Source organism: Juglans microcarpa x Juglans regia, chromosome 7D, assembly GCF_004785595.1.
Source record: "Juglans microcarpa x Juglans regia isolate MS1-56 chromosome 7D, Jm3101_v1.0, whole genome shotgun sequence".
NCBI lineage: Eukaryota > Viridiplantae > Streptophyta > Magnoliopsida > Fagales > Juglandaceae > Juglans > Juglans microcarpa x Juglans regia.
In genome coordinates this window covers 22,308,264-22,335,982 of record NC_054606.1, presented here as the reverse complement: position 1 = coordinate 22,335,982, position 27,719 = coordinate 22,308,264, and the positions used below count along the sequence as shown (strand labels likewise).

Genomic DNA, 27,719 nt, shown 5'->3' with positions numbered 1-27,719 from the left:
CGGATTTGACAACGGAGAAAATTGATAACTTAGGATTAGCACAAGTGGAAAAATATCGCAATTCCAGCGGTTTAACAGATAAAAAGGTGAGAAAAATAGGAAGAATTCCACACTCAAAATACAGCAAAATTTCTCTTTTTTAAATAGTTATGGACCTGTTGATTATTGGCCCCGTGCTCGAAGTTTCTTCCTACCCCTCATTTTACTTTCAAAAATGGTATTCAATTAATAATCCAAATGAAAAATACTTCTTTGCCCACTCAATTTGTCTCCTCATTTTGACACCTCATGTATTTTAATTTTTTTCTTTATTTAATAATTAAGGAAGTGACTATTAATGTATTGATATTTTTTTATATTTTTTAAAAATGGTTTTTTATATTAGCGGCAGAATAGCACCGCTCTAATCCAAATTACCAAGGGTCAATATAAAGCACAAGAAAAACTTCTCAAACACGAAAAAAGTAGTTCACTATAAATGTCAGTTCAACATTAACATACCTCCACTTACTATTGACAAGACACAGAATGCTTCCTTACATTGTTTATGACCCAAAATAAATAAAAGAAATGGGAGAAAGAACAAACTCCAAGAACAAATGGAAAAGAATTTCTCATCCAAAATCCAACAACATTAAGGAAAATCAAGAGAGAGAACTTTCATTTGAAACACAGAATATTAAACAAAACTACGTACGTTGGACTAGAGGATAAAGATACACGTAATCGGGTAGAAGAATATACAATAACAAGTCAGGCAAGACTCTTCTGAACAAAGTCAATGAAGCATATCATCTCCAGTCAGTCAATTCCATGGTGGGGACGATGGTCTATAGACAAAGTCTTGTGAAGACGTACCATAGTTCAAATCAAGGTTGTGGAGCTGTTCCATGAGCTGAGAACGTCTTTCTTTGAAGAAATCAAGCCGAGTTGTCAATTCTACCAATGTAGAAGATGCTGTAGATGGATGTCTTGGATACTCCATCTGTAACCAACTTACAATGTCAATATCTGGATAAATTTGGAAATAAATCCCACCTACTGATAAAATTGGACACTGTCTTTGCAATTTCCTGAAACTAATTGGATTTAACAAGATACATGCTGGAACAGAATCAAATAAATGAAAACATTTGACTGGCTTTAATTTTGAAAAGATAAAAGTTGCTAATATATTTAAAAAAAAAAATACTGCCCTCCAAGTGCATAGATTCATAAAAATAGTTAAAAGTCTTGCCTCTACTACTCTGGAAGTGGAAGGCACGATGGCAGAATCAACAGCACTAAGTTCATCCATAGAAATACTTGTGGATGCTTCGGTACTTTTTGAATCACTCAAGCTTGTTGACTCCATGAATTGCTTTCGAGAAGACTGCATGATATTGCTACCAGATGCCAACACTTGTCCTTTAATACTCCTCCAGTCCGTGCCCAACAAACTCTCCTGTGGCGATATATTCTATTCATTCATTCGTATTGTTTGAAACAAGAGTTTTGCAGAAAAAAGGAGATAAACATTTCCTAGAAAATAGACAATGCCAAAGGGCAAACAGTCTTAAGAAAGCAAAAATGTTAAATGAACAAGCATCAACTACATAGATCGGAAAGGATGCTGTTATAATCCAGGTAATAGTTGGAAAAAAAAAAAACGAGGTCGATGCTGTTATAATCCAGGTAATAATCCAGATACTTCCTACGTAAGCTTCAAATTATAACAGCTACTTGGCAAACAAAAAAAGCAGATAATGACCACCTCTGGAATATAATCACATTTCTGAATCAATAACTTTTCACTTCATCTAAAGAAAACTGAGGAACAAACCCCCCCGCCACGACACCAAAAGAAGAGTAAAAGCATGAATGGACAGATATAGAGATATGGCTCAATCTGTGGCAGCCTGAGCTAATGTGGCACCGCAGCTAAAACTGGAATATGGTTATATGTTAGATTGTTAAGTGGATATCTTGTATACTTCTTATGTACTAGAGTAACATCCTCTTTCATCATTCATAAAATCTCTCTTGCTCAAAAAAAAAAAAAAAAAATGGAGCCACTGATCTCTGCAAAAATCTTGGTTTGGGGTGCCAGTCTAGAGAAGGATTAAGCAGATATCAAAGAACAGAAGATAATAAAATGAAGGAAAGATTAGCAGCTCATCTCAAATATTCTCCAGGTCTACTAGTATCCAATTCTACTTAATGCTCAGATACTCATCACTAGCCTTTTGAAATTCACAATCAGTGAATATTCTCAGATGAGAAATGCCAAATCATTTGTCCGCCAAGTCAACCTTCAGTGGACACTTATGTGAAGAAGGAATGAAGATAGACAATAGCATAGAGTTAATCCCCGGAGCAAGGATGGAGGATGGGAAGGGTGGGGATCTATTTTTCCTCACTGGAAGAGAATGGGGATCCTGACCCACCCTGTTGCCATCTATAGTGATTCACCCTTTTAGCGGCTTCAATGGATATAAACATATAAATCCAACAAAGGGAAAATTAGTTCAGATGTTGGCCCCTTGCCCTCAGGGAGGGGCCTGAAACCTGCAGTTGGTGAAAATCAAATAGACCTTAATAGAGTACTAGCCTGGGACAATACCAGTAATATAGATCATTATTAGCCTGTGCATGAGTTATGGGGGAGGAGTTTAAGTTCCATCTAGTTAAGTGGGAGAAGGTATGTCGTCCTATCTCTAATCGTGGCTTGGGTATAAGAAATTTGAGGTTGTTTAATCGGGTGTTACTTGATAAATGGTTGTGGAGATATAACAAGGAACCAGAGACCCTATGGAAAATGGCGATTGAAAACAAATATGGTGGTTTATGGGGAGGATGGTGTACTAGAGAAGTTAGAGGGGCTTATGGAGTGGGCCTGTGGAAACACATAAGAAAAGGGTGGGGGGTCTTCAATCGACACTCCAGACTTCAGGTGGGTGTAGGAACCAGGATTAGATTCTGGAGAGATGTTTGGTGTGGTAATAGTGCCCTACAAGAGTTATTTCCTTCACTTTTCCAGATTGCAAGTGCCAAAGTTGTCACAGTGGCGGAAGTTATGGGGGTCTCGGGAGGGCGGATTCACTGAAATATTAACTTTAGTAGGGCGGCACAGGATTGGGAAATGAGCAGTTTTGTAGATTTTTATAGCCTAATATACTCCATATGACTGAACATGCAGCATGAAGATGGTATGTGGTGGATACCTACAAGGAAAGGCATCTTTTCTGTTCGCTCCTTTTATAAGGCTCTCACACAAGAGCCCGATACTCAGTTTCCTTGGAGAAGACTCTGGAGGCACAAAGCACCCCCTCAAGCCTCATTTTTTGTGTGGACAGCTTACTAGGAAAGACTCTCACCACCGACAACCTGAGGAAAAGGAGGGTAATCATAGCAGATTGGTGTTGCATGTGTAGAAGAGGGGGTGAGTTGGTGGATCATCTTCTTCTACATTGCGAGATAGCAAGGGAACTCTAAAACGAGGTGTTTAGTAGACTGGATCTAGTGTGAGTTATGCCGGAGACCGTGGTGGCAGCGATGGCATGTTGGACAAATATCATAAGCATGCAGCAGATCAAAGTGGTTTGGAAGATGATCCCTATATGCATCATGTGGGTGCTTGTGGCAGGAGTGAAACAGGCAGACGTTCGAGAATAAGGAGAGATCGGTGGAGGAGCTAGAAGTTTTATTTTTTAGAACTCTTTGTACTTGGGCTATTGCTATGGACTTTAATGGCATGGACTTACATGATTTCCTTGCTTCTAATGCGCCTACTTAGCTTGGGCATAAGAGTTTTGTAATTGGCATTTTGCCCATTCTTTTATTAATAAAATCTGTTTATTTATCAAAAAAATAAAAGTTATATTGTTCGCCTACTTCCTAACAGCCTAAGCTTCTTGGACTATTTCAATTTTCAACATGGCATTCGAGCCTTGTTTGTCTAGAAAGTTTCTTGTCAAAATGGAATGGAACGGAATGGAAAAGAAATGAAAGGGAATGTATAGAATGGAATGGAATGAGTATAATAAATGGAATGGAATGAGCATAATGAATAGAAAAGAAAGGAATGGAATCTTCCTTGTTTCATTGTTTGGATGTTTTAAAAGAAGGGAATGAAAAGGAACGGCAAGTAAATAACCATATTTAGAAGTATATAATAAAAATGAATGAATATGAATATTTGGTAACAATATTTCTACCATGCCCTTTTCTAATTTATAGCTTTTAAATATTATTTTGATTTAATAAATATAGAAATGGACTTTCATATTGAACTTTTACTTAAAAATTATATCAACAATAAAAGTTACCATGGATTTATTTGGATTATCTTTTTCAAACTATACACCATCTAAACCAAAAAAAAAAAAAAGAGAATGGTCAAACAAATTTAAGAAAGTGACGATGAACTAACTGGAATTAGCATCTCTTTTCTACAAAATCCTAGCAAAACACATGTTCAGATTAATTGAGATATATACAGATAGGTGAAAAATTGCAAAAAATACCTCAGTCCTCTGTTTCCGGTCATGGTTACAGTAAGCAAGTGTTGTATCAAAATCTTGCGGAAGAAATCTCCTGCAATAATAATCAATGTTTATATAGTAACAGAAAATATAAGTTAACAAAATTTTGAAATGTAGCATTGCAGTAACTTCTACGTTCAACAGGAAGGATATTCACATCCCTAAACTTCTGCCACACTACGATATTCAACCAAGAAAAAGACAAGGTTCAAAGAAGGACACGAGATGTTTGATACTTCCCCCATTTGATGACTGGCATGTAAACTTGATAACATGACTTTATCTTTGAGCATACTATCATGCATGCCTACACAATTTAAAATTATTATGTCAAAGGAAACATTTTGATATAAATGGGTCATTAGAGTTGGGGGAAGGCAAAAGACCCTATGATAAAAAATGGACGGCTCCAAGGGGATCCAATTGCACCATTAACTATTTCTTTTGGAGTATGGCCCAAATGCGGCTTGGGCCTCCTTTGGTTCATTACGCCATCACTTTCATCTGACCAACACAAGATTGGAAGTAGAGATGTTTTCCTCATTTTTAAACTTCTTAGAAACTAGACCATCACCAATAAACCACATGATTAAATACACATTGCTACTACATCACTAGATTTAGGAGTTGAAATTGGATAGAATAGCTTTGCACACCAACTAGTAGTACCTATAGAATCTCTCTTTATAAACTATAACATGGGGACAAATATGCCAAGAAATAAGGCAAAATGAAATCATAAACCAGTTTTGTGAGAGATCATAATTGAGTGAGATATCATCATTGTAAGCTTGATAAACATCATTGTAAGCATGATAAACAGTCCTATTGGTGTCAAAGAAACGAGGATACTACTAATAACATAACATCATAATCTGATTATTAAAAATCAGTAGCATGATTTCTCAAACTCACTGTTGGGGATTATGATTTTGAACGTGTTGATAACGGTCAGATGCATCAGAGAGGGAACCATAGTGATGCTGCCTTTGCTGATTAAGTTGATGGTGGAGTTCTGCAACTTTCTGCTTCAACCTTGCCACATCTGCTTCAGCAAGAGCAATCTCTTCTAGCTCTGCCCTTGTCTTCACATCAGTTTAGAAGTCATAAGAATATATATTTTACAAGCATTTGACAAAAAATGATCTACACAAACCTTAGAATCCATGCCACGCGAACCAGAAAACTGTCCAGAAGACATGCTCAAACCGACTTCCAGTGCAGCTCTAAGGTCTCTTTCAGCCTGCAACTGCTCTTGCAATCTTGAAACCTATAGTCATTCACAAGTCAGAAGACAAATGAAAACAGTGCAATGAACCTATGTTTTTAGTTATTCTCCCCATGAAAACAGGCAATGCCTGTACGGCTTAGAACATATATGTGCAAGTGTGTTTACAACATGCAAAAAGTAGAAACACAACTGAGTTTCTTAGATACTTCACCCTTGCAAAATACGTCAGTCACTGATCCCACAACTATTTTCTAGGAATATCCTAGGGGAGATTCAAGTGATTGAAGTGAAATATATATCAGATGTTTATGTCGCAAATATCAGAACCAAATTCTGATGCATTAATAAATAACAAATTAATCATACATACTGAATTGGAAACTAATTTCTTATATTTTATACAAGATTCTAGAAGGCGGTGCAACATGCTCTAGTGTCTAACAAGCCAGTATCCTAGAATTTTGAGCATGGCATATTTTAAATCAAACCTCATTTCTGTTTCCATTATTCCTTACTTCTGCAGCTATTGGCTTGCATTTTACTGGAAATGGGAAGTGGCTTTTGTTGACAAATGGTTATTATATGATGATGGCCCTTATGAGAAAATTGAACCAACTACACTCCTTCGAATATGTATGAATCCACTGATAAAAAGGAGCACAGAAAAGCTTGAACCCAATTCTTAACAAGGAATATAAGTGCAACTTACCGATAAAAAAGGAATATAAGTGCAACCAAATATCCTGAATATGCTTCTTACAAAAGTAGAGTTCTTCAGAGTAGTCTAATTATACCTATTTATCAATTGTATAACATTTAAATGTTATAGATGACATAGCAATATTAAACCTTTCTTTCCTCAGCACATTTTGGAATTTTCAACTGGCTGTATCCTAAGACAACATCAAATGAGATGAAACGCCACCATACAATATTACAATCCCATCAATTCTATACCACGGCTGTAAAAATTTTAACATTTTTTTGATAGGTAAGATAAAAAAGAAAAAATTTGATGGACAAGTAGGCGTAGCCCAAGTACAAAGGAAGTATACAAAGAATACACCTAACAAAAACAAGATACTAGTAATGGATACAAGCAAACTATGAAAACTAGGCCCCAAAAAAGGCAAGAGAATTTAAAAGGTCCCTTGCTAAAGTTCTGCTACGATTTTTCCTTTTTATTTCAATCCATCTATATTAATTATTTATTCTAAGTGCAGTTGTACAGATATAGAAATTTGGAATTTTCTTTTGATAAGTTGAGAATATTTAGATGGAACATAGAAAATAACAAGAACATATAATATGGCAGAATTTCAGAGCTGATAGCACATGCAGCATTATAGCCAACATCAAAACTTGTAATGCTGACACAATATGTGGAACATCTAATGCAAACAAATTCGAAGCATAAGACAACATGTAAGTTTTAGGGCAGGAATTGAATCGATATGGAGAGAATACATCTTGTTCAAGTGCCAGGCGCCGCTCATGCAAAGCTTGCTTCCTTCTCTCCAAGCTTGCTTGTAAAATTGCATTTCCTCTAGCCTATAAAGAAATGATGGCCAATCTTGTTAGTAACAAAATCATTACAATTAGCTCAGTTTTGTTTCAGCAAAAGCAATATTACCTCCTTTGCGATCCTGTGTTGCAAGTCATTTTTGGCAATCTCCAGTCTCTGAATAGCGAGCCTATGAATAATAAACTAAATCAATGTTTACACAAATGTTGTTACTTGGGTAGTAAACACATTAAATGAAGAGCTTGCGTCCTGCAGACAGTTGCTTAAGCTTAAAAAGAATTTAGCCCATGCAAGAGAATTTTCAAGATATATGGAGTACAACAGAATCTAAAAAACCTAAATATGATTACCTAACATAAAACCTAAATCTTGTGCAAGTAAAAACGCATAAAAATTAAGGTCAGTTCTTACGCCCTCTATTTATTGAGTAATGATACCCACACAATACATTTCACTACACATGTTTTAAAATGAGGGTATTTTTGTAAAGTTCACTTTACAAAAATACCCTCATTTTAAAACATGTTGCGTAAAAGTGTTGTGAAAAGTGATGCGTGTTTATCATTTTTCTTATTTGAAGAGGAATTTCTTTCAAGATTTTTTTCTAATATTTCTCATTTCCATTTTGAATAATGTGAACTAGCAAACTGCAGTCTGGAAGAGCTCAACTTTACAAGAACAGGGGATTTTACAACTTTATCCAATGGACATCAAAGAAAGTTATTGCTGACAGATAATTTTTTTCCTTGTACAGTGGATCCAAACATAAATTTTCCTTTGATAACCGAGGGTGTCCAGGCCAGCTTGCGAGCACCTCAACTAATCCGACGGGGCCCTGAAGTTAACGACCAGGTAAAACTCTAGTGGCCCTAAGGGGACTCGAACTGTCGAACTGGTGACCATTGGGGAGCAAACCCAAGGCCGGACCAGCTAAACTACCCCTCAGGGTTTGGATCCAAACATAAATAAAAGCCGACAAGTTTTTTATTTATTTTTTTTTTTTTGGGGGGGGGGGGGGGTGTTAAAAGCCTCAATATTTACCAATGCAGATTCTGAGATTAACAGAGTCAATCAGAGATACTAAAGAGTGTTAAGAATACATGCTATAAAGCAATGTGCTAATAAATACGAGCGCCTTACTCTTCTTCTCCAGAAGAATCAACCGATTCCATTGAGGGTGTCTTTCTGGCCTGTATAAAAACCCACAAATATATTCACACCCCTGCCATTGTACTTAAAGATACATTGCAAAAATATATAACATCTCTTGTTTGTTTCATGCCTCTGTCAAACCAAATCATGTGCCTGTCTACCCAAGCATAAGTAATAAAATTTAACTCGTCATTTGCAAGGACACTTTTTTAAATAGTACTAATATGTCCAGACAGCACTTAAACAAACAATTCTCATTCTGCTAATTTTCCTTCCTATACTCCCGCATGCTTAATTGCTCCCCTTTAGCGACTTATAAAATTATCTGACTTAAAAGGAAAAAAAAATCTCATTAAATCAGTCTTTATGAAAGTGTCAGACAAGCTGAAGGCAAATATCACCTAGAGCCTATGGTGAGCACCTGATTAAAGTAAAGCGCACATTTTTAAAAACTAATGCATAACAACAAAAATTCATAAAATACAATAAAAAAGTCAAAAAAAAAAACAAGATGGTAATAAATTTAGCCACTAACTCAATATGTTAGAGGATTATGAACCATGATAATCACGTAATCAGCTAATTGCCTGAAACATAGCATCGTATATAATTTTCTTCTTTACAACACACACACACACACACACACATATATATACAATCAGGATATTTGATAGACACGGTCAAAATAAAGTACATGGCTGAATCAAATATAAACAAAAAGTCAATGACCAAAAAACCATAAACAATACAATGCAATGCTAAAATATATGGTCATCCTCATCATTAAGCATAAGAATATCATTGTCATCAAAAGATGTGTAACTCTCATCATCCTCATCTACATTAATGCTACAGACAATCGGTAACAGTTAAAACTAATATTTTACATATTTTCTTCAAAAAATACAAACTGGTGTTTTTTAACTTTAGGGCATGATTGGACACTTGGAGTATCTCAGAATTTAGTGAATAGCAGTGAAATGGTTTGAGTGAAGATGTTTTATTGGAGTTTGGGAAATGACAGAGAAAAAGGTTGAATAAAAATATTATGAACTTAAAAAATTATTTGAATCACTTTTTAGTATTATTTTAGTTCTGAAGTTTGTAAAATTTGTCCTGATTTTTGTGTTTGAATAATGATTAGATAAAAAAGTTGAAAATTTGAAATTGAAAACTGTTTCGTGTTTGAGTAATGTTTGGGAATGAAAATATGAGAAATTTTGATAATTTTGAGAATACTGAGAATTCTCAAAGTTTCCAAGCATGCCCTTAAGCAGTTAAGCTCACTAAAAATGCACCAAAAAGTGTGCTTTGCTTTTGGTAAGCAATGCGCTTTGCACAAAGCGTGCTTTTGCCAACATTGCATGGCATATAACAAAAGGAATAGCATCATCAATGACAACAGTAGTGGTGAGAACATGCAAGGAAGAAAGAATGTTAGTTGTTATAGCAATTGTAGAAACAACGGCAAGACAGATGTTTCGTGAGGCTTTGAATACCATTTACAATTCAAGAGTCTTTGAATCATCTTTTATTTTTTCATATTTTTTTAGGAGTAATATTTTGTTACCAAGTACACAAGAAGTAAACATCAGATACGCTAACTAGAGACAGTACAGAAATCAAGAAAATTCTGGAAAGTAAAGCTTTGCACATAAATTAGGTCAATTAAACATATTTTTTTAAAGAGCCTCAAAACCATCTTTCTCAAAGTAAGATATCATATAACCTGTTCCTTCCAAATTGAGAATTCCTGATGGTTAATTTAATACTAAGAAAGCAGAAACAAATGGCTACTCACATTGCCCCTTCCCCAGAATGTTGATCGTTTCGCATTGACAGCAGATGCCGTAACTTTTCCCATTGGCTTTCCAGGACTTAATTCAACTCCAGGCATTGACAAAGGTTGCACTGGATCCATTGAAGAAAGAATCTCCCCCACAGATCGACAAGACTCACCAGTAGGTGATACACTTGTAGGGTCCACCTCATTAATCGATTTATCATTTACTTTATTGTGCTTGCCTCGCTCCTCCGACATGTCACCATTGGGATCTCTTATTTGTTCATGATCAACACATAAATTTGTACTCTCAGTCGAAGCGTGGTTTTTCTTGCTAGGGGATACAACATCTGAATCGTCAACCCCAAATGCCTGTTCAAGTGTACATAAATACAAGTGTCAACAAATTACCTATATGATCAATGAAATCTAACGTCTGCACCCATGCTTGCATGTGTGTTTGTGTGTGGATTATGGCTCAAGTACACCCAACCTGCCAGACTCATGAATAACAACATCTTTCTATATAAGGTAACTTAACATAGAACTAAATTGGAAGTCAAGAATTTGGGATTTCAGTTTCTTCCAAGCATATTCAACAATGAGACGTAACTTTCTTCCTATGCAAATTGAATTATAAAACTGTCAATGCTTTCATCCATATACAAACTTAAGGAAACTACTACAATGTCCAACCTTTTTCTACTAATATCAAACAGAAGTTATACCCAAAGTGAAATATTTGATAGAGTTTTAAGCTATTCATCATCTGAAGAAAACTTGAGAAGGTAGCTAACACCTAAGGTATGGCCAGACTCAATGAAAGCTGACTTAATTGTCAATAAGATGGCTAATATAGGTCAAGACCATCAGTACTAAAGCAAAATCAGTATCAGCAGCATAAGATTAAACCTAATCCAACATATGGACTGTACTTCCATATTAAACTTGAGGCAGCAGCAGTAACAATATCGAAGATGCAAAAGAACACAAGATTGAAAATCAAAATATATTTTGGCTCAATGGGTATCTCTCTGTGAATATACAAATACGTATACACATGCAAATATGCAGAAATACATCTCTATGCTCAAATGTATTTAAACATCCGTGCTTCTCTGCGAGCTTATTTTCACGTGTGTGTACTGGGAGAGGGAAAAGAGAGAGAACCTTGTAATCGTATAGATCACTACCAGCATAACCACTACTTTCACTCAATTTTCCACTGTGTACACGTTCAGGATCGTCATCTGTTTCTGGATCAACTTCATTTTCGGCATCATGGTAACCATTGTCTTTCATATCTAGATTTTCATCATCAGATGAATCTTCTGTCCCACTGTTTTCAATCCGAGAATCAGCTGAAATGGAGCATCTGTTAAGATTCTCATCCTGAAAGAACAGATGAAGAATGACCATTAATTAAAAGAAAATTGAGCACCTGCTTGAGAATCGAACAATGGCAGAGTAAGACAATTTTGAAAGCTAAAATAAGAATTGACTTCATCCTAGTCCGTGTTACACGGGCACAGCAGTCAAGACCATGGTACCCAGGTTATGATAACATAACACTGGTGTGAGCATTAAGCAATTGCACTGCTCACACTTCTAGAACTCCAGACAAGCTCACTTCCCTATTGGAACAGAAACCATCCAGAAAAAGGGTGAAATACACGCATAACACATAACATGAAATGCCAATAACAGAGGCTACATTACTGGGTTCTCCTAACATCATCTGCAACAAGAAAAAAGCATAAACCCAAGGCTTACCTTAAAAATAGGTAAACACAGAATGACAGAAAGCAGTTAGACCATGACTCATTTTTCAAGCAAGAGACTGCTGGATGGAGAGTATCTTACATCAAAGATATTATCATACTCCTCCAATAGAGTTGTAATAATTGCTTGAGCATTATTAGCAGCATTTGCAGCAGCAAGAAGCTGGGCTGAACTATCACCATTAATATCAAAGTCATCCTCCAACTCACAGTCGCCAGCTAATAAAGGGCGTAGAAGCAAAGGTGCCATGCAAGCAGCGACAGCAGATGCAGTCATTCGGTTCTCGTGAGCATGAGAGGAGATGGTATGCATCATCTTCAGAATTCTGTGGAATCATGACAAAAAGAAAACAACTGAAATAAGAAAATATAGTCTGCAACAAACGTCACCGAAGAATTCCTACCATCTTCACTCAAAAAATATGCATATTCAAGCGCACCACAAAACTGGCAAATACTAATGCTGCCAAGCACAAATGTGTCCGTCTTTACAAATCTGCCTCAATAGAGGATAGGTATAGACTGCACCCAAAGTCCACACATTCTATCAAAGCCCATCATTCCATATTTAGTTAATGAACTGTAGGCATTATTTTGCACTATATGTCCATCGTATCAGCCAAACTATGGATAGTGTCTACAGAAGATGGTGTTTGAAAACTCCCTGGACGCTAGGTCATCTGAAAATTAACTAGAGGGTAAAGCACAGAAGCAGCCAGGTGGTAATCCTTACTGAATATCTAAAGAATGGTAACCAAAAGCTTATGGCCAAGAAATTTTTTGTTAAAAAGCCTTAGGTGAAAGAAGCCTAGATTGATACAGAAGGCACAACTTTAAGTGCACATAAGTTATAAAAGAGAAATTCCTATCTAGAAGATAAGGATACAAGAAATGATTGGAACATCCATATGTTGCGAAAAAGATTAGAGAATAATAGCCAGTCCTTTGTGTAATCCCCAAAGAAGAAAACTGGGTGCATTTTTTTTTTCTTATGATCTGGAACCTCACCTAGGCATAGCCCTTCAGACCAAGGATGAAGGGAAGGTGGGGCGAGGTGGGGCCATGCAGCCCCTCCCAAAAATAAAAAGGCAAACCGAGAAGCTAGCCCTTTCCCAAAACAATTATGTACAGTTCAAAGAAAATTTCAAAATCTATCTTTTAGCTCATAAAAAAATTATAAAGACTTTTTTTACAAGTAAAAAAATTGAAAAATAGACGAGTTTAATTGGGATTTCTTTGATTATTTTTCAGGCACAGTAGTTAATTTGGTGAAGGAATATGTCGGCGAATTTTCGGTAGCTTGTTCTTTCACGAATGTGGAAGATGGTTTCAAATGGGACTTCATAGGAGTTATGGGCCTAATGATGGCAGCAATAGCCGATAGGGAGATAGCTGGTTTGTGCAGTTGGTGGGACGGCCCTTGGTGCATTCGAGGAGATTTCAACATCACTCGATTTCCGAGTGAAAGGTCGGAGGATTCTAGCACCATCCATGGCTGACTTCTCAGCTTTAATTTTTGAGCTGGACTTGGTTGATCTGCCTTTAGCGGGAGGGGGGGGGGGGGGGGGGGGGGACCACTTGGTCTAACAAGAGGGCTTCAGAGCCCACTCCCAACCTATGCCAAAAACGGCTCCCCAGGCTTTGCTCTGATCATTTCCCCCTCTTATTAGATTGTGAGGCTCTCCACGAGGGACAGAGATACTTTAAATTCGAGAACATGTGGCTAAAGGCTGATGGGTTTACGAATAAAGTAAGATCGTGGTGGTCTGCATATCAATTCATGGGCACTCCTAGCTTTGTTTTAGCCAGGAAACTTAAAGCCTTGAAAACCGATTTGAGAAAGTGGAATATGGAAGTCTTTGGGAACATTAACAACTAGCGGAATAATCTGTTTCAGGAGCTGCAACGTTTTGATGAAAAAGAGGTGGATGGGGCCCTCTCGGCTGATGACAAGGCAAGGAAAATGGTTATAGTAGCTAAGCTGGAAAAAATCACTCTTATGGAGGAGATCTCCTGGAGGCAAAAATCTCGTGCCCTTTGGTTGAAGGAAGGGGATAATAGCACAAAGTTCTTCCATAGAGTAGCTAATTCCCATCGAAGAAAAAACGCCATTGAGGTTCTTCATTCGGAAGGTAGAGATCTTTTGGACAATGGCGCTTTTAATGATCACATTGTCCACTTTTATGAGAAGCTTATGACGAAGCATCATCAATGGAGGCCTAAGGTAGACGGGCTGGTTTTTTATTTGATTGATCAATCAAGTGTGGCTTGGTTGGAGAGGCCATTTGAAGAGGATGAGGTGCTAAGCGTGCTAAAAGGGATGGACAAAGACAAACCATTGGGCCCAAACGGTTACACAATGGCTTTCTTTCAAGCTTGCTAGGACATTGTCAAGGAGGACGTTATGAAGGTTTTTCTTGAATTTCACTCATTAATGAAATTTGAGAAAAGCCTTAATGCCTCATTCATCGCCCTCATTCCAAAAAGGGCGAGGTCGGTGGAGGTGCAAGACTTTCGTCCCATAAGTTTGGTGAGTGAGGTATGCAAGATCATCTCAAAAGTTCTAGCTAAACGGTTGAGCAAAGTTATGGGACAGATCATCTTGAAGTCACAAAAACTCGGTCCTCATCGCTAATGAATGAGCGGAAACCCCATGTATCTTATGTAAATTGGATATGGAAAAAGCATTTGATCACGTGAATTGGGATTTCTTGGTGTATATACTTGGTAGGTATGGCTTTGGAGAAAGATGGTGCCAGTGGATGAAACATTGCATCACAACCGTCAGATTCTCAATTTTGGTGAATGGTGCCCCTGAAGGCTTCTTTAACACCTCTCGAGGATTGAGACAAGGGGACCCTTTATCCCCCTCTTCTATTCATTTTAGTAATGGATGTGCTGAGTAGAATGTTGAAGGGGGGTGGTGAATAAGGGTTTCATCTCGAGTTTCTTGGTGGGTGGTTTCTCACATGGTAGCTTATCAACCTCTCACCTCCTTCTCGCAAATGACACGCTGATTTTTTTGAGCCGGATTCCGACCAGATTTGTTAGAGCCCTCCTGCTTTGCTTCAAAGCTATCTCCGATCTTGAGCTGAATCTATCGAAATCTGAAATGGTTGTAGTTGACTTGGTTAATAATTTGAGCGAATTGGCTGCCATCTTGGGCTGCAAGGTGTCATCCTTGCCCATGAAGTATCTTGGACTTCCTTTGGGGGCTCCTCATATATCTAAGGCAATGTAGGATGGGATTGTAGAGAAGATTGAATGCAAATTGGTGGGGTTGGAAGAGTATTTACTTGTCTAAAGGTGGTAGAATCACATTAATCAAGAGTACATTATCCAATCTCCCAACGTACTTTTTATATTTATCTCCTTTGCCTGCAGGGGTGGCGAATAGACTGGAGAAGATTTTCCGTGATTTCTTGTGGGGAGGTTTAGAGAACGCGAAAAAATCCATTTCATTAAATGGGATAAAGTCTGCGCCCCTTTGTCTTGTGGCAGGTAGGGGGTTGGAAAATTGAGAACCTTCAACAAGACCCTTCTAGGAAAATGGCTATGGTGGATCATCGAGAAAGGGATGCTCTATGGAGGAACATCATCGACGTTAAATATGGGAGCATTTGGGGAGGCTGGTGCTCTAATTAAGTAAGAGGGGCGTATGGCGTGGGAGTTTGGAAATTTATCCATAATGGTTGGGAAGATTTACTTGGTAATTTCAGATATGAGGTGGGAAGGGGCACACAAATCAGGTTTTGGCACGATATTTGGTGTGGTGATGTTGCTGTGAAAAACAATTTCCCCTCTCTTTATAGGATTGCGTTAGATAAGGGTGCCTTAGTGGCAGATAACATGGACATCTCTACTGATTCCTGTCAATGGTCCGTGAGATTTATTAGAGCTGCACAGGATTGGGAGGTGGGAGACATGGCTGAATTTTACAATGCATTATACGTGCTGAATTTATAGGCAGGAGGGGAGGACAGATTACTTTGGACACCTACAGGGAACAAGAACTTCTCAGTCAGATCCTATTACAAGGTATTGACGACTCACTCTTCCAATGCCTTCCCGTGGAAGTGCATTTGGAGGAGCAATGTTCCCCTCAAGGTTGCTTTCTTCAGCTGGCTGGCATTCCATGGAAAAATATTGACTATTGACAAGCTGAAAAAGCGTGGCCTCTACATAATAGATTGGCACTTCATGTGCAAACACAATAGTGAATCATGGGATCATCTCCTTCTTTACTGTGAAGTAGTCAAGGCTTTATGGGATGAAATCTTCACTAGACTCGGTATTGCTTGCATGGGTAATGCCTAGGAAGGTGATAGATTTATTGTCATGTTGGAGAGGAATCCAGGGCAATCGTCACATCGCGGCTGTTTGGAAGATGGTGCCTCTATGCTTAATGTGGTGCACATGGAATGAGAGAAATTGTCGTTGCTTATGTTCACCAGCTGGGTTTAGGGACTTTTTCTTTCATACATTGTTGCTATGGGTCTCATCTATTGTATTGAATGGAACAAGTTTTAATGACTTTTATGCTGCTTTTCGCAACGCATAGCTTGTAATTAGGCGCATTCTTGCATACTTCCTGTGTACTCGGGCATTGCCTAATTACGTGGATTAATAAAATCTCTTTTTACTTATCAAAACACAAATTTCAGGCACAACATTTAACTTTATTTGAATTTTTAGTCTATAGCGCTTATATGATTAGTTTTAAAATTCATTCTTGATTGTTATCACTAACATTTTGCTTTGCTCTTAGATTTATCCATAAACAAATCTTGGTTTCATGATTCATCCCTTGCTTTAGACCCAACCCTGGGGAGTAAACCCCAAATACATGAACCCAACCACCAGAACCACATATTAGTTCCAAATAGTGCCTACTATAAAGGGTACCATGCTACCCCCAACTTTCTTTTTGATAGGTAAAATTAATACTTTTTTTTATAGGTCATGCTACCCGTAACTTTCAACTCACCGTTCCCAAGTAATGTTGATAAAGCATAGCTAAGGGTATAGAAAATCTGTGGAAGGCATATCAATCCAAAGGATGGACATGGAACCACATAAACAAGTCCATGTAAAAGAAAGATAATGAGTAGTTTCCAAAACTGGCTACCCAGCCCAAGGCACATCTAAGCAAAGCAGTGCACAAGCCTTTTCAGCAGTAATTCTCATTAAAAAACATTTTCCTTTTCAGGCTAGTTCCAAGCTATGCATTTTACAAGTATCATTAAAATTCACATTTAATTATCCAAAAAAATCTTTTACATGTATCATCTTCTCATAAGAATATTCTTTTTATTGGTACGCGCACCCAATGCTTTTGATAAATGCATCTTATTTTCACTCGTCATGGAGAGAGCCAATTTCAGTCCCAAGAAACTTGGGCCTCACAAATATGTTTTTATTTATTTGATAAGTAAAGAATGAAGCAAATATTTCAAAATTTAAAAAAGTCAGATGTACATGCTTTAAAATGAGAAGTCCAAGAACAAAAGGTTACGAATGCAAAGCTTGACAATGCTAAAGATGCATATTTGGAAGCAAGAGAAAAATATATTTTTTTTTTATTGGCACTGGATGTCCAGGAACAGCGTCCCGACTAATCCTGGGGGTGCACAGGCCTCGGCAAGGAGTTTTCCGCAAGTGCACCTCAGGTAATTCAAGGGAAAAATCACAGTCCGATGGCCCCTAGAGATTGTTTGCACCCAAGGGGATTTCAACCTTAGACCTAGGAGCAACATACGCCCAAGACCAAGGCCTTTCTTTACCACTTGAGCCAACCCCTAAGGGTTAGCAATGGAAAAATACATGCAAGAGATAGAACAAATTACCTCTGTAATAAACGTCGGTTTGGTTCAGGAAATGTCTCCATTATTGCCGACCGCATTGCATTTATCCGAGCTTCTTTTCGATCAATTTCTTATCCAATAAAGAGCAGAGAAACAACATTAATTGAGTACGCATATAAAAGTTAAACCAACAAAATAATATAAGATCATTAGTCTAATGCACCCGAAGTTTATTGTAAAATAATCAAATAAGGCAAACATTCATGGAAAAATTATTTAAACCAAATAGCTTAAGATAATCCATATTCGCTCTTTAAGATATCAAGTGAATCAGTTCCAATATCCTATTGACCAAAATTAAAGGGCTTTTACTATACCGTTCATTTCTTTTATAGGTAAGATAAATTTTATTGAAAGGAAAAATAGGCATGGCCCAAGTACACAGGAGGTATACAATGACAACACTTAATTGCAAGTTAAGGACTAGAAATGGATACAAGACAGTCATGAAAAATAGCCCCATTGAGAACAATGACAGGAGCCCATAAATACAAGGTGTCAAAGAAAAATCTTGAGCGCATCCAAGGAACGTTCCCGGTCTTCAAAGCATCAACCACTTCTCTCCATCCAAAGGCACCACATAAGGCTACCATCCCATTCATATGACCCGATTATTACAATGCTGCCTCACAAACAGTAATATTTATGACTTGTTTCCAAGACAAGAATCAAGTTCGGCCAGTGAAGATGAGCCTATTTATATGTATTACCACATCATTTCAGTATAGAACTTGATCAAATGGCCATGTTCAAATAGAGTCAATGAAAAAGGGCAGCTAGGAAAATGGAAATGATCCAAGGTCTCCAACTATCAGTCTCACAAAAAAATGAACTGCAATGAAGAAAACCCAAAAAATAATTCAAATACTAAAAAGGGACAGCCAGGAGGGTAGGAATTAAGTTCTTGTTTTGAAATCTAAAATATTATGCCGGTAATCAACACAAATCAGAATTTTTTTCTATATGTTTCCATATGTTTTGGCTGTCTTTTACAGGGGTTCTACACTAAATTAAAATAAAAACAATAACCATAGTTGATTTTTTTTTTTTTTGGGGGGGGGGGGGGGGGGGGGACAACTTTCAGACCTTCAAATATTAGCTTTTTTTCAGGTCATCACAAGTTATCTTCCCTTTCGAGTGATTGAGTGATTTTACTATTTTTTTCATTTTGTGTGTAATGACGACAACGTTTTCATCACAACCACCTCCCAAATAAATGTTACAGAGACTATAAAAGAAAAATGAATGACAGGTTATTCAACATGAACCATCCATGGTAAAATAATTATATATAGAAAGGAAAAGTGAAAATGGAAAAAAGTTAATTTAACTCACTGTAAGCCTCCAGCAATGAAGTGCAACATGAGGCTGGAACTGGTGAGGAGGGTAGCTCCCTAAGAACATGCTGCAGATCAAACAGCTTTGCTGAAGTTGAATCACATGTATTAAATATATTGGTCAAGAAGGCTAGGTAGTGACAACAACTACCTTAATGCAGTCACCAACGACATGAGCATCCTCATCAGGACCAAATTCAGTCTTGCCTAAAAGCAGTAAGGAAATTAAAGAAGAACCTCAGTTTGAAAGGCATGTGAACAACAAAGTAGCATAGGCTCAACAACACTTAACTCTTCAATTACAAACAATAAAAACATTTGGAGAAGCAGAACAGATACCTTGCTCATATTCTTGAACCCTGTGGTCTACCTCCTCAACATCAGCAGATTGTCGCAAAATCCCTTCAACTTTAGTGCCTGTTGCAAAACAAGTCAATAAGCAAACCGCATACAATAGCGTGAGAGGAAAACCCTTTTCATGCATTTTCCTTTATTTCTCCCCTCATACAATTACTTAAACCATGGATCGAAGAACAGTTTGAATCAGAACGATTCGAGTTGAATCAGTCAAAAAGGAAACCAATTTTAGTGCATTTTTTTATGCAGTCACAAAACCGATTTCAAAGATGAGTTTTTTAATTGTACAAGAATATGAGAGAGCTAAACATACATTAACTGTTTTATCCTTGTATTTGGTGATTAGTACAAAAATTGCATGGTAGAATCTGAAAGTTTTTACTTCATTTGCTTGAAGTGAGAGAGAGAGAGAGAGAGAGAGTGAGGAATGCGTATTTTGTATTATGTATGTCATATTAAATGAAACAAATCAATCACCTAAAAAACAGGAAACAGCTAAAATAAATAACATGTTTCTCAACCATAACTTGGGAAAGGAGGAGAAAACAAAAGAATGTTGATAGTAATACATATTGAAGAGGCTTGGCTTTACAGCAGAGCCAAAAAAAATCACATGTGCAGTGAAGTTCAAAAACACGCACAAATAAAATTATGTATCTCAACTTACCATACTTCTCAAGAAAACGGAGAGCTTTCTCAAGAAAGGATGGACCTCCATCGATATCTTCTAGTGCAAGCAATATTGGTCTTCCAACAACCAAGGACTTAACAGGACGCTTATCCCTCCCTGGAAGATACACATGAATTCTTGTGATACCAAAGTATAAGTACACCTAAATAAATTAATATGCAGGTATGTGTCTGTCTGTGTGTGCCCATAGATGTGTATAAACAAGTGCACACATAAACACAGACAAAAAGATCAACCGATATTTCAATGAAGATCTTTAATGAATAATAAAGAAATACAGACATTGATGGAAAGACCCGTCAATTGTATCATTTGTATCACTCCTAAAAATCCCGTTGTGTCCCATTACAAGGGCAGCATTCGGCGCTTGTGCAAGGGCATGTTCTAGGGCAGTCTTCCACTCATACAAATCCTCGGATGTCTCAGCCTGGCATGAGGAGAAAGCACACATAAAACAGAAGGGCATACAAACAAGAATTCTTACAGGAAAATGAGAAGCCGTGATATGTAAATTATTGCGCCACGATCGAAGAAACTAATAGTAATAATACACTTGTAAATTAAGCACCTTTAGGGTAAATGCTCTGCCATCACGTCCATCTGGAAACAATACGGTCAACAGTTTTTTATCTTCTCTAACTACAACACTGCAAGATAAACAGTTACAACTATAAGCCAAATGGTTGAGAACACTACTACAAGGAAATTGCATTGATCATGCATACCTTCCAGAATTGTTCAAGTCAATGCCTCCCAAAGTCAGGTTCACTTCACCACCTTTTTGCGGAAGTGCACTCTACATGACAGTAAAAAGAAAACAAATCATTTGTTATTCAACTTATTTTTCTTCTGATAAGTAATCGATGTTTTATTGAAAAACACAACGGGCGTAACCCAAGCACACACGGCATAATTCAGGAGAACTCCTAGAGTGGAATTGAATCCTAGATCTCTAAAGCTGCACCTTGACAGGTAACTAGAATGAATACATAATCCACTAAATACCAATAACAATATCGTAGAATAGTGAACAAGAAATAAATCTAGAAACTGGCCAAGTAAATAACCATATGAACATCCTTATACCAAAAAAAAAAAAAGATACGAAATGGCAGGTACTAACAGGATCGTTTTTGAAGAAAACTAAAGAAGTGCGAGTCAAGATAAACCACCGCTTCTTCCAAGACTTCCAGCCTATTCCTGCGGAAGTTCAAACGAGGGAAACATAAGCAACATTAAAATTACTCCTATGCAAAAGGAAAATAACATGCAATACAATGCTTTGAAAATAACATGCAATACAATGCTTTAAAAATAACTTCATACAAATGGGAAACTCCTAGCACAACAAAGGGGAATCCATTACATCCATTATTTTGCAAGAGGATGGTGCTAATGGTGGAACATATGAGATTGCTCAAGATAATTCATAGTTCACAAACAAAAACTATGCTAGTTGAAAGATTAAACACTATTGGTAAACCAATTAGCTCTAAAAGTTTGGGCTATTTGTAAATGGGCTAACAAATGACACATTCACATGGCACCAAAAAATGGAAAGCCCTTCGTAGTGATAGAAAAGAGCATACAAATTGTCAAAATGGATTGAACCCCAAACCACCATGCATGCCGGTTTTTATACCTCACTTCTTTTACTAGATTTTAGTCATAAATTAAAAGAATAGAGAAGCAGAAGAAAACAGAGCTGCATACTAATGTGAGACTAATGTGAGGTTTGGATAGTGAGTTGGGATGAGAGTTAAAAGTTGAACAAAATATTATTAGAATATTATTTTTTAATATTATTATTGTTTTGGAATTTGAAAACGTTGAATTGTTTATTATATTTTGTGTGAAAATTTGATAAAGTTGTAATGATTAGATGAGATGAGATCAAATGAGTTAAGATCAAAGCCGAATCCAAACGTGACTTAAAAGAGACTTGCAGACTTCGCACCCAAATTTATTTTACAAAATATGAACTTGTGTAAAAGTAAACATGAAGATTATGAATAGAAAAGAGCCATGCCAATAAACTCCTTCAAATGGTAATTCCTCTTAATGTGGCAAATGAGAATTCCTACAATTCTCTCTGTACCTTGCGATTCCCGTGGGTGAACAGTGAAGCGAGAAACCCTAACTCAACCAACCCACTGCCACCCCTCACCCATCATCCACCTCCATCACAGAAGAGGCCGGCAGACCCCGGCATCCTCACTGAGGGCCGTCCGGCGTCGGTCCTTGCCGGCGAACTTGGTTTTTTCACTTCATCTCTGTCGAAGGTGTTGTACTGTCGCCGTACACTTTCAACTCCGCCACAGACTTGGACGACGGACTCCGGTGAGTCCGATGTGAGGCATCCGACGTCGGTCCTTTGCCAACGACTAGGAGTATTCTGCTGTTTTTCCGTTACTTCACGCGACCTGAGCCTTTGCATTAGCCATCGTTACAGACGTGTTCGACGGACTCCGACGACCCCATTGTGGGGTCTCCAACGCCGGTCATTCTCCGACGACTGGAAGTTTCCGTTATCTCAATTAAGGGGTTCTGTTTTTACCAACCTGGTGCGCCTTTGGCCTCTGGTTTTCCCAACCTGATAACTCCAGCCACCTTCGCGCACTGCTTTTACTCGACAGAATGATGCATTTCAGCGTGGGATGCCCCTGCATCTAAAGTCGAAGGGTTGATCAGTATGGGTCAGCTGGTGCGCTTTTGGGTGGAATAGAAGGCTTTTGAGCCTTTGCCAGAATCATGGAGATCATCATTAAAAATTTTGGAGAGAAGTAGAAGGGTGTGGAGATCTGTAGTGATGGGTCGCAGTGGTCTAGAATGGTTGACGGCTACGATGGAAGCAGAACTACAAGCGGGAAAAAATTTGGACTTCACAAAACACTTGCGCGAAGGCAGCAGAACATTCATGGCTCAAAGATGCTCCAATAAGCATGGTAGGTTTTTAACTGTCACTGAATATGGTGGAGGCCGGCAGAGTGTTGTAGCCATTCCTAAAGGGTATGAAGGTATGGGTTGGGAGAAATTTGATGCGGAATTACACAGAGCTGCGGTTATGCTTTTCGCTGATGGGTCAAAGGAAAACCAAAAGAAGAATGAGAATATCAACTTAGAGGTGAATCATAAAGACCATAGTACATCCACGGTAGCGAGATGATCATATGTGGCAGCTCTGAAGACCGGTCATGATTCCAGGGTTCATAGTGAGGGGAATGATGTAAGTGGTTTGCAGATCACGTCTCAAAACCAGCTTGTCGCGATGCATAATTCTTTAAAGGAGATGGAAACCCAACTTGTCGAATTGAAGGCAGCGATAGCTTTTTTGTCTACTAAAATAGACCTGCTTTCAACTGGAGGCAACAGGGTTGTAAAGAACAAGACTAAAATAGGCTCGAATCTTTTAAACTCAGATAAAGGAAAATGAAAAATTGGATTCGGTCTTATTCCTATAACCAGATCCAAAAGAGTATGGCGGGTCAAAATGAAGTCTGGGTTATTTCAAGTGGGTTCTACGTCGAGTATCGGCGTAGAGACATCTGTAATAGAATGCCATTCACCTCAGGTGACTTTTATACCCGAAGAAACTATGGCTCCCTCGTCGGAGTTGAAGGAAAATGGTGTCATACCATTGGTGAAGGGACTCGTTGAAGTTACACATAAAGGGTCACCCAAGGTGAAAGGACTTGGTGTCATACCATTGGAGATAACCAATGGAGTTGCTGAGGAGGTACGGGATTGAATATGGATTTGGCTTTGGTGTCTTGCCTAGAGTCAGGAGTGCAGCTGGATACTGTGTTTGGGGATATTGTGGCTCCCTTGGTCTCTCTTCCTCCAATAGCAGATTGGATTCTGCCTAAAGTTAACGAAATTCAGCAGTTTGTGGAAATTTCACATGGAGGATGCGAAGACCAATTTAAAGAATTAATTACTGCGATCGAGGCAAGCCACTCGCTTGAAACCAAATCAAGTTTCAAGAAAAACAGGGAGTTACAGCGTCTTTTTTCGACAATCAATTACGACGCTAAGGGTGGTAGCTCAACTAGAGAAAAGTCTAAAGGGAGAGCATTGTGAAGACGGGAAACACGGGGTTGGGGTGGGGTTTTTGGGCAGAGTTTTAATTCTAAGGAAAACAAGGGGTTGGGGTCGGGCTTGGTGTATTTTGGGTTGTTTTTCACGGGCTTTTTGGGTTATTAGGGGTTTTCTATTATGGGCAAGGTGTTCTCTTGTATACATCAGTGTACTTGGTTAGTCTTTTTGATATATATATATATATATAATATTTTTACTTATCAAAAAAAAAATTCCTCTTCTCAAAGTAATGCCAGAAAAAATTGTTCCTCATGAAAGATATGTCTGGTTGAGTGTGCTTTCAAAATGTGTAGCTTATTAAATTGAAAATTAATCTAGCTCTTTCTTTTCTTTCCTTGTTATTTTAAGGATTTCCAATCATTATTTGTCATACTATTTTAATGATGACATCCCATTCCTCATAAATTAAGTAAACTATACAAAATCTCCTTGAATACCCTTGTCTCATGCAATTGTATACCATCCACTTAACACTAGTGATTTGTGGAATAAGTAGCAATAGTAAGCACGTTTTCTAAACTTAAGCGTAGCAGGTAACTAAAACTTGTGCTGACAATGAGCCAATCAGAGATTGAATCTCCCTCAACATTGAACAGATTCAAGCTTTTGCTGTGGACATAAGTAGTAGCATGAAAAAATGTTAAAGTAAACAATTGCAGAAGGATCTAAGATATGGTCATTTCTTAGACATGAAATTCTGATGGACAGTATCATTGCTGTAAGTTTTTTTAAAAGGGAAATTATTGCTGTAAAATGAATCTGATTCCCTAGTAAGTAGAGTGCATAAAAAAGTGATGCAGTCACACAAAAGATCAAACGTCTATATGATAACAATGTAAACAAACAAGATTGTTGGATACCCAAGAAAGAAAATCAAAGAAAGAATAGCACAAACAATTTCTTCAGAACCAACCTTTCGAAGAAATGAAAAGTGGGCCACTTTTGAAAACCTGCCAAATTGTCATGTGTTAAAACCATGAGTAATCACCACAATGTAACAGAGTTTAACACTAAGAAATAGATGAAAAAGCATATACATGATTAGAGAGTCTGTTACAATTTCATTGGTGGAAGAAAATAGCACAATCATTATCAACCTATCAATAAAATCCATATGATTTAAACTTAAACTTGAATGATTAAGGACAACACCCAAGTTTCAAAATGTTAAAAAAATGGAAAAAAAAAATGGTGCTTTTAAGTTCCATTAGTTCTAATTTCCAAATTCAACCAGAAACAGCGATTTTCCGAGTCAGGGAAAAACATACCAAACAACACAGCCACTTTGTGCTCGGATTACAAGGCAAGGATAATAAGTCGGTTATAAAATATAAAAAATCCAACAATTTTTCCCCAAGCTGCAGAATTAAATTACTGAGTTTGATGCGATCAGGATAGTGCCAAACTGACCATGCATACCCACACATAAAGATGTCTGCACTTCTCTGTAATCAAATAAACCTTTTTTTTTATTATTGGCACTAGGTATCCAAGAACAAAGTCCCGACTAATCCCGGGGGTGCACAGGCCCTGGCAAGGAGTTTCTCACAAGTGCACATCTGGGTTATTCAAGGGGAAGTTCTCCCAGTCCAATAGCCCCTAGAAATTGTTTGCACCCAAGAGGATTCAAATCTTAAACCTAGAGGGAGCACACCACCAATACCAAGGCCTTTACCACTTGGGCCAAGCCCCAAGGGTTAACTTGAAAACCAATGAATTTGGACTAGAGATCGCTAACTTTTATAAAGCTCCATATTTATTAGTATTTAAGTATGAAGGATGACAAATTTTATCCCATGTATTCTAGAAGGAGACCAGAATATTTTTCATGAAACAAATATATAAAATTCTTAGGAAGCTGCTACTGACTCTTGCTAGTAAAGTATCATTGTGCCATACCAGAAACCTAAAACTGAGTATTGCGTTCACTAGGAGTGGGGTGTTCTTAAGGGACGAAAGGGTTAGATCATATGATCCATAGGCAAGTAGCTACAACACTGGAGACAAAAATACAAAAATAAGTTATTTGGACAAAATTCTTCCGCAAAGAGAAGAAAAAAATGAAGGGAAACGACTGAATTTACATCAATTTATCAGGAAGAACCCAATCTCAAGTCCGGTGATTAAATGATACTAACATAGCGGTTCTATTAAGTTTCAGTTGTCCATCAAAGCCCAATATGACTTAACTAATCGCCTATAATAAGAGTTCTCGAAAAACCAAGAGCTTAAATTCAATTTCACTATCTATGTGATTAAGAAAAGCTGAAAATTATTTCCTAAAACCGCTCATACCAACATAGTAAAACACAACAGTCATCGAATAGACAATAGTCCCATAATTATCAATTAATAATAACTTTAAACTAATTACTTCTTAGAAAATTAATTTTCGGAATTTGTAATAACAAGATTCGGACTTCAATTACTTTACTTTCTAACTTCCTCAAAGAAGAGCCCCGATTTAACTAAATGCATTATAAGAAAAGGAAACAGATAACTACAAATGCCAGATTCTCCATTAAAGAGTTTAGAAGAATGAAAAGAAAAGAAGAAGAAAGAACGTAGAATTGAAACTTCGGTTCACTTGACATCCAAAGAAAAGAAAAATAAAATTAAAAATCCAAAATTTTCCTTCCAACTCCATCCATTATCCCGGCCGTACCCAAACAAACCAAAAAGAGCCATACCGTATTGGAGGCCCCAGCTCTGGGGCGCTCGAAAGCCGCTAACGTAGCCGCCATTGTAAACAATTAGCTCCGAAGCCAATACATAAAAATCGTGCCGAATCCACGCACAATCTCCACCGGAAATCCTCAACATTGGAACAAAACCAACCGAACGAAGCCCCCCATCGCGTAAAGCCAAAATGTACCAGCAGATCGGCGCATCAACAGGAACGGGAAATCGCAGGGATCTGAAGCGAGAGGGAGTTAGCAGAGTTTCGAAGACTAGGGTTGTGATTGGACAGACGTAAAGAAGCACCAACCGAATCCCCCACTCCCTCTCCCAAACAAACAAACACACACTCTTTCTATAAATATATGTTAATGTAAAAGTAATTTTCTATGGCATTTTCTCCCTGTAAATTTAGACGATCTTCTCTCCTCCCATTTGCTTTTGCTTTCCCAAGAAGAAACGATGCTTTCCCAAGAAGAGAGCAGTAGCAAACTAGCAAGTTAAAGCGCACTCACTCTCGCTCTCTCTCTCTCCATCTTTCGAATATATAATAGGGCAAGTTTCCTTTTATTTTTCCCCCCCGGAGTGGATTAGGTAGAGGGAGATCGACAGTGGTTGTGGCGGAGAGTAAATACTATTGTCTTCGCTTTTCACCTACTTTTTGGCTGTGATCTCTCTCGCAGAGACAAGAGGGTAAA

The 27,719-nt window shown here is 37.8% G+C and overlaps 1 protein-coding gene across 1 annotated transcript; it reads right to left on the bottom strand.

Annotated features, from left to right (window-relative positions):
* Nucleotides 1-446: 446 nt before the first annotated feature.
* On the bottom strand, nt 447-27,719 carry LOC121238458 (rho GTPase-activating protein 7). The gene is made up of 22 exons (XM_041135313.1): nt 27,033-27,719; nt 25,256-25,292; nt 21,368-21,444; nt 20,970-21,040; nt 20,813-20,891; nt 20,527-20,671; nt 20,221-20,340; nt 19,536-19,613; nt 19,348-19,403; nt 19,195-19,264; nt 17,842-17,929; nt 12,078-12,321; nt 11,385-11,606; nt 10,233-10,586; nt 8,420-8,469; nt 7,388-7,448; nt 7,222-7,305; nt 5,680-5,793; nt 5,439-5,608; nt 4,506-4,575; nt 1,238-1,444; nt 447-985 (listed from the first exon to the last, which is right to left on the bottom strand). Exons 1-22 carry the CDS (start codon nt 27,084-27,086, stop codon nt 806-808), a joined length of 2,631 nt encoding a protein of 876 aa, XP_040991247.1. The 5' UTR covers nt 27,087-27,719; the 3' UTR covers nt 447-805.

Coding starts and splice junctions, on each gene's coding strand:
- LOC121238458 (XM_041135313.1), bottom strand. CDS start 27,086: ATGGCGGCTACGTTAGCGGCTTTCGAGCGCCCCAGAGCTGGGGCCTCC. Junction 5,794..7,221: donor GCCTGGCACTTGAACAAGAT/GTATTCTCTCCA, acceptor GAATGACTATAG/GTTTCAAGATTGCAAGAGCA. Junction 4,576..5,438: donor CAAAATCATAATCCCCAACA/GTGAGTTTGAGA, acceptor TTATTATTGCAG/GAGATTTCTTCCGCAAGATT.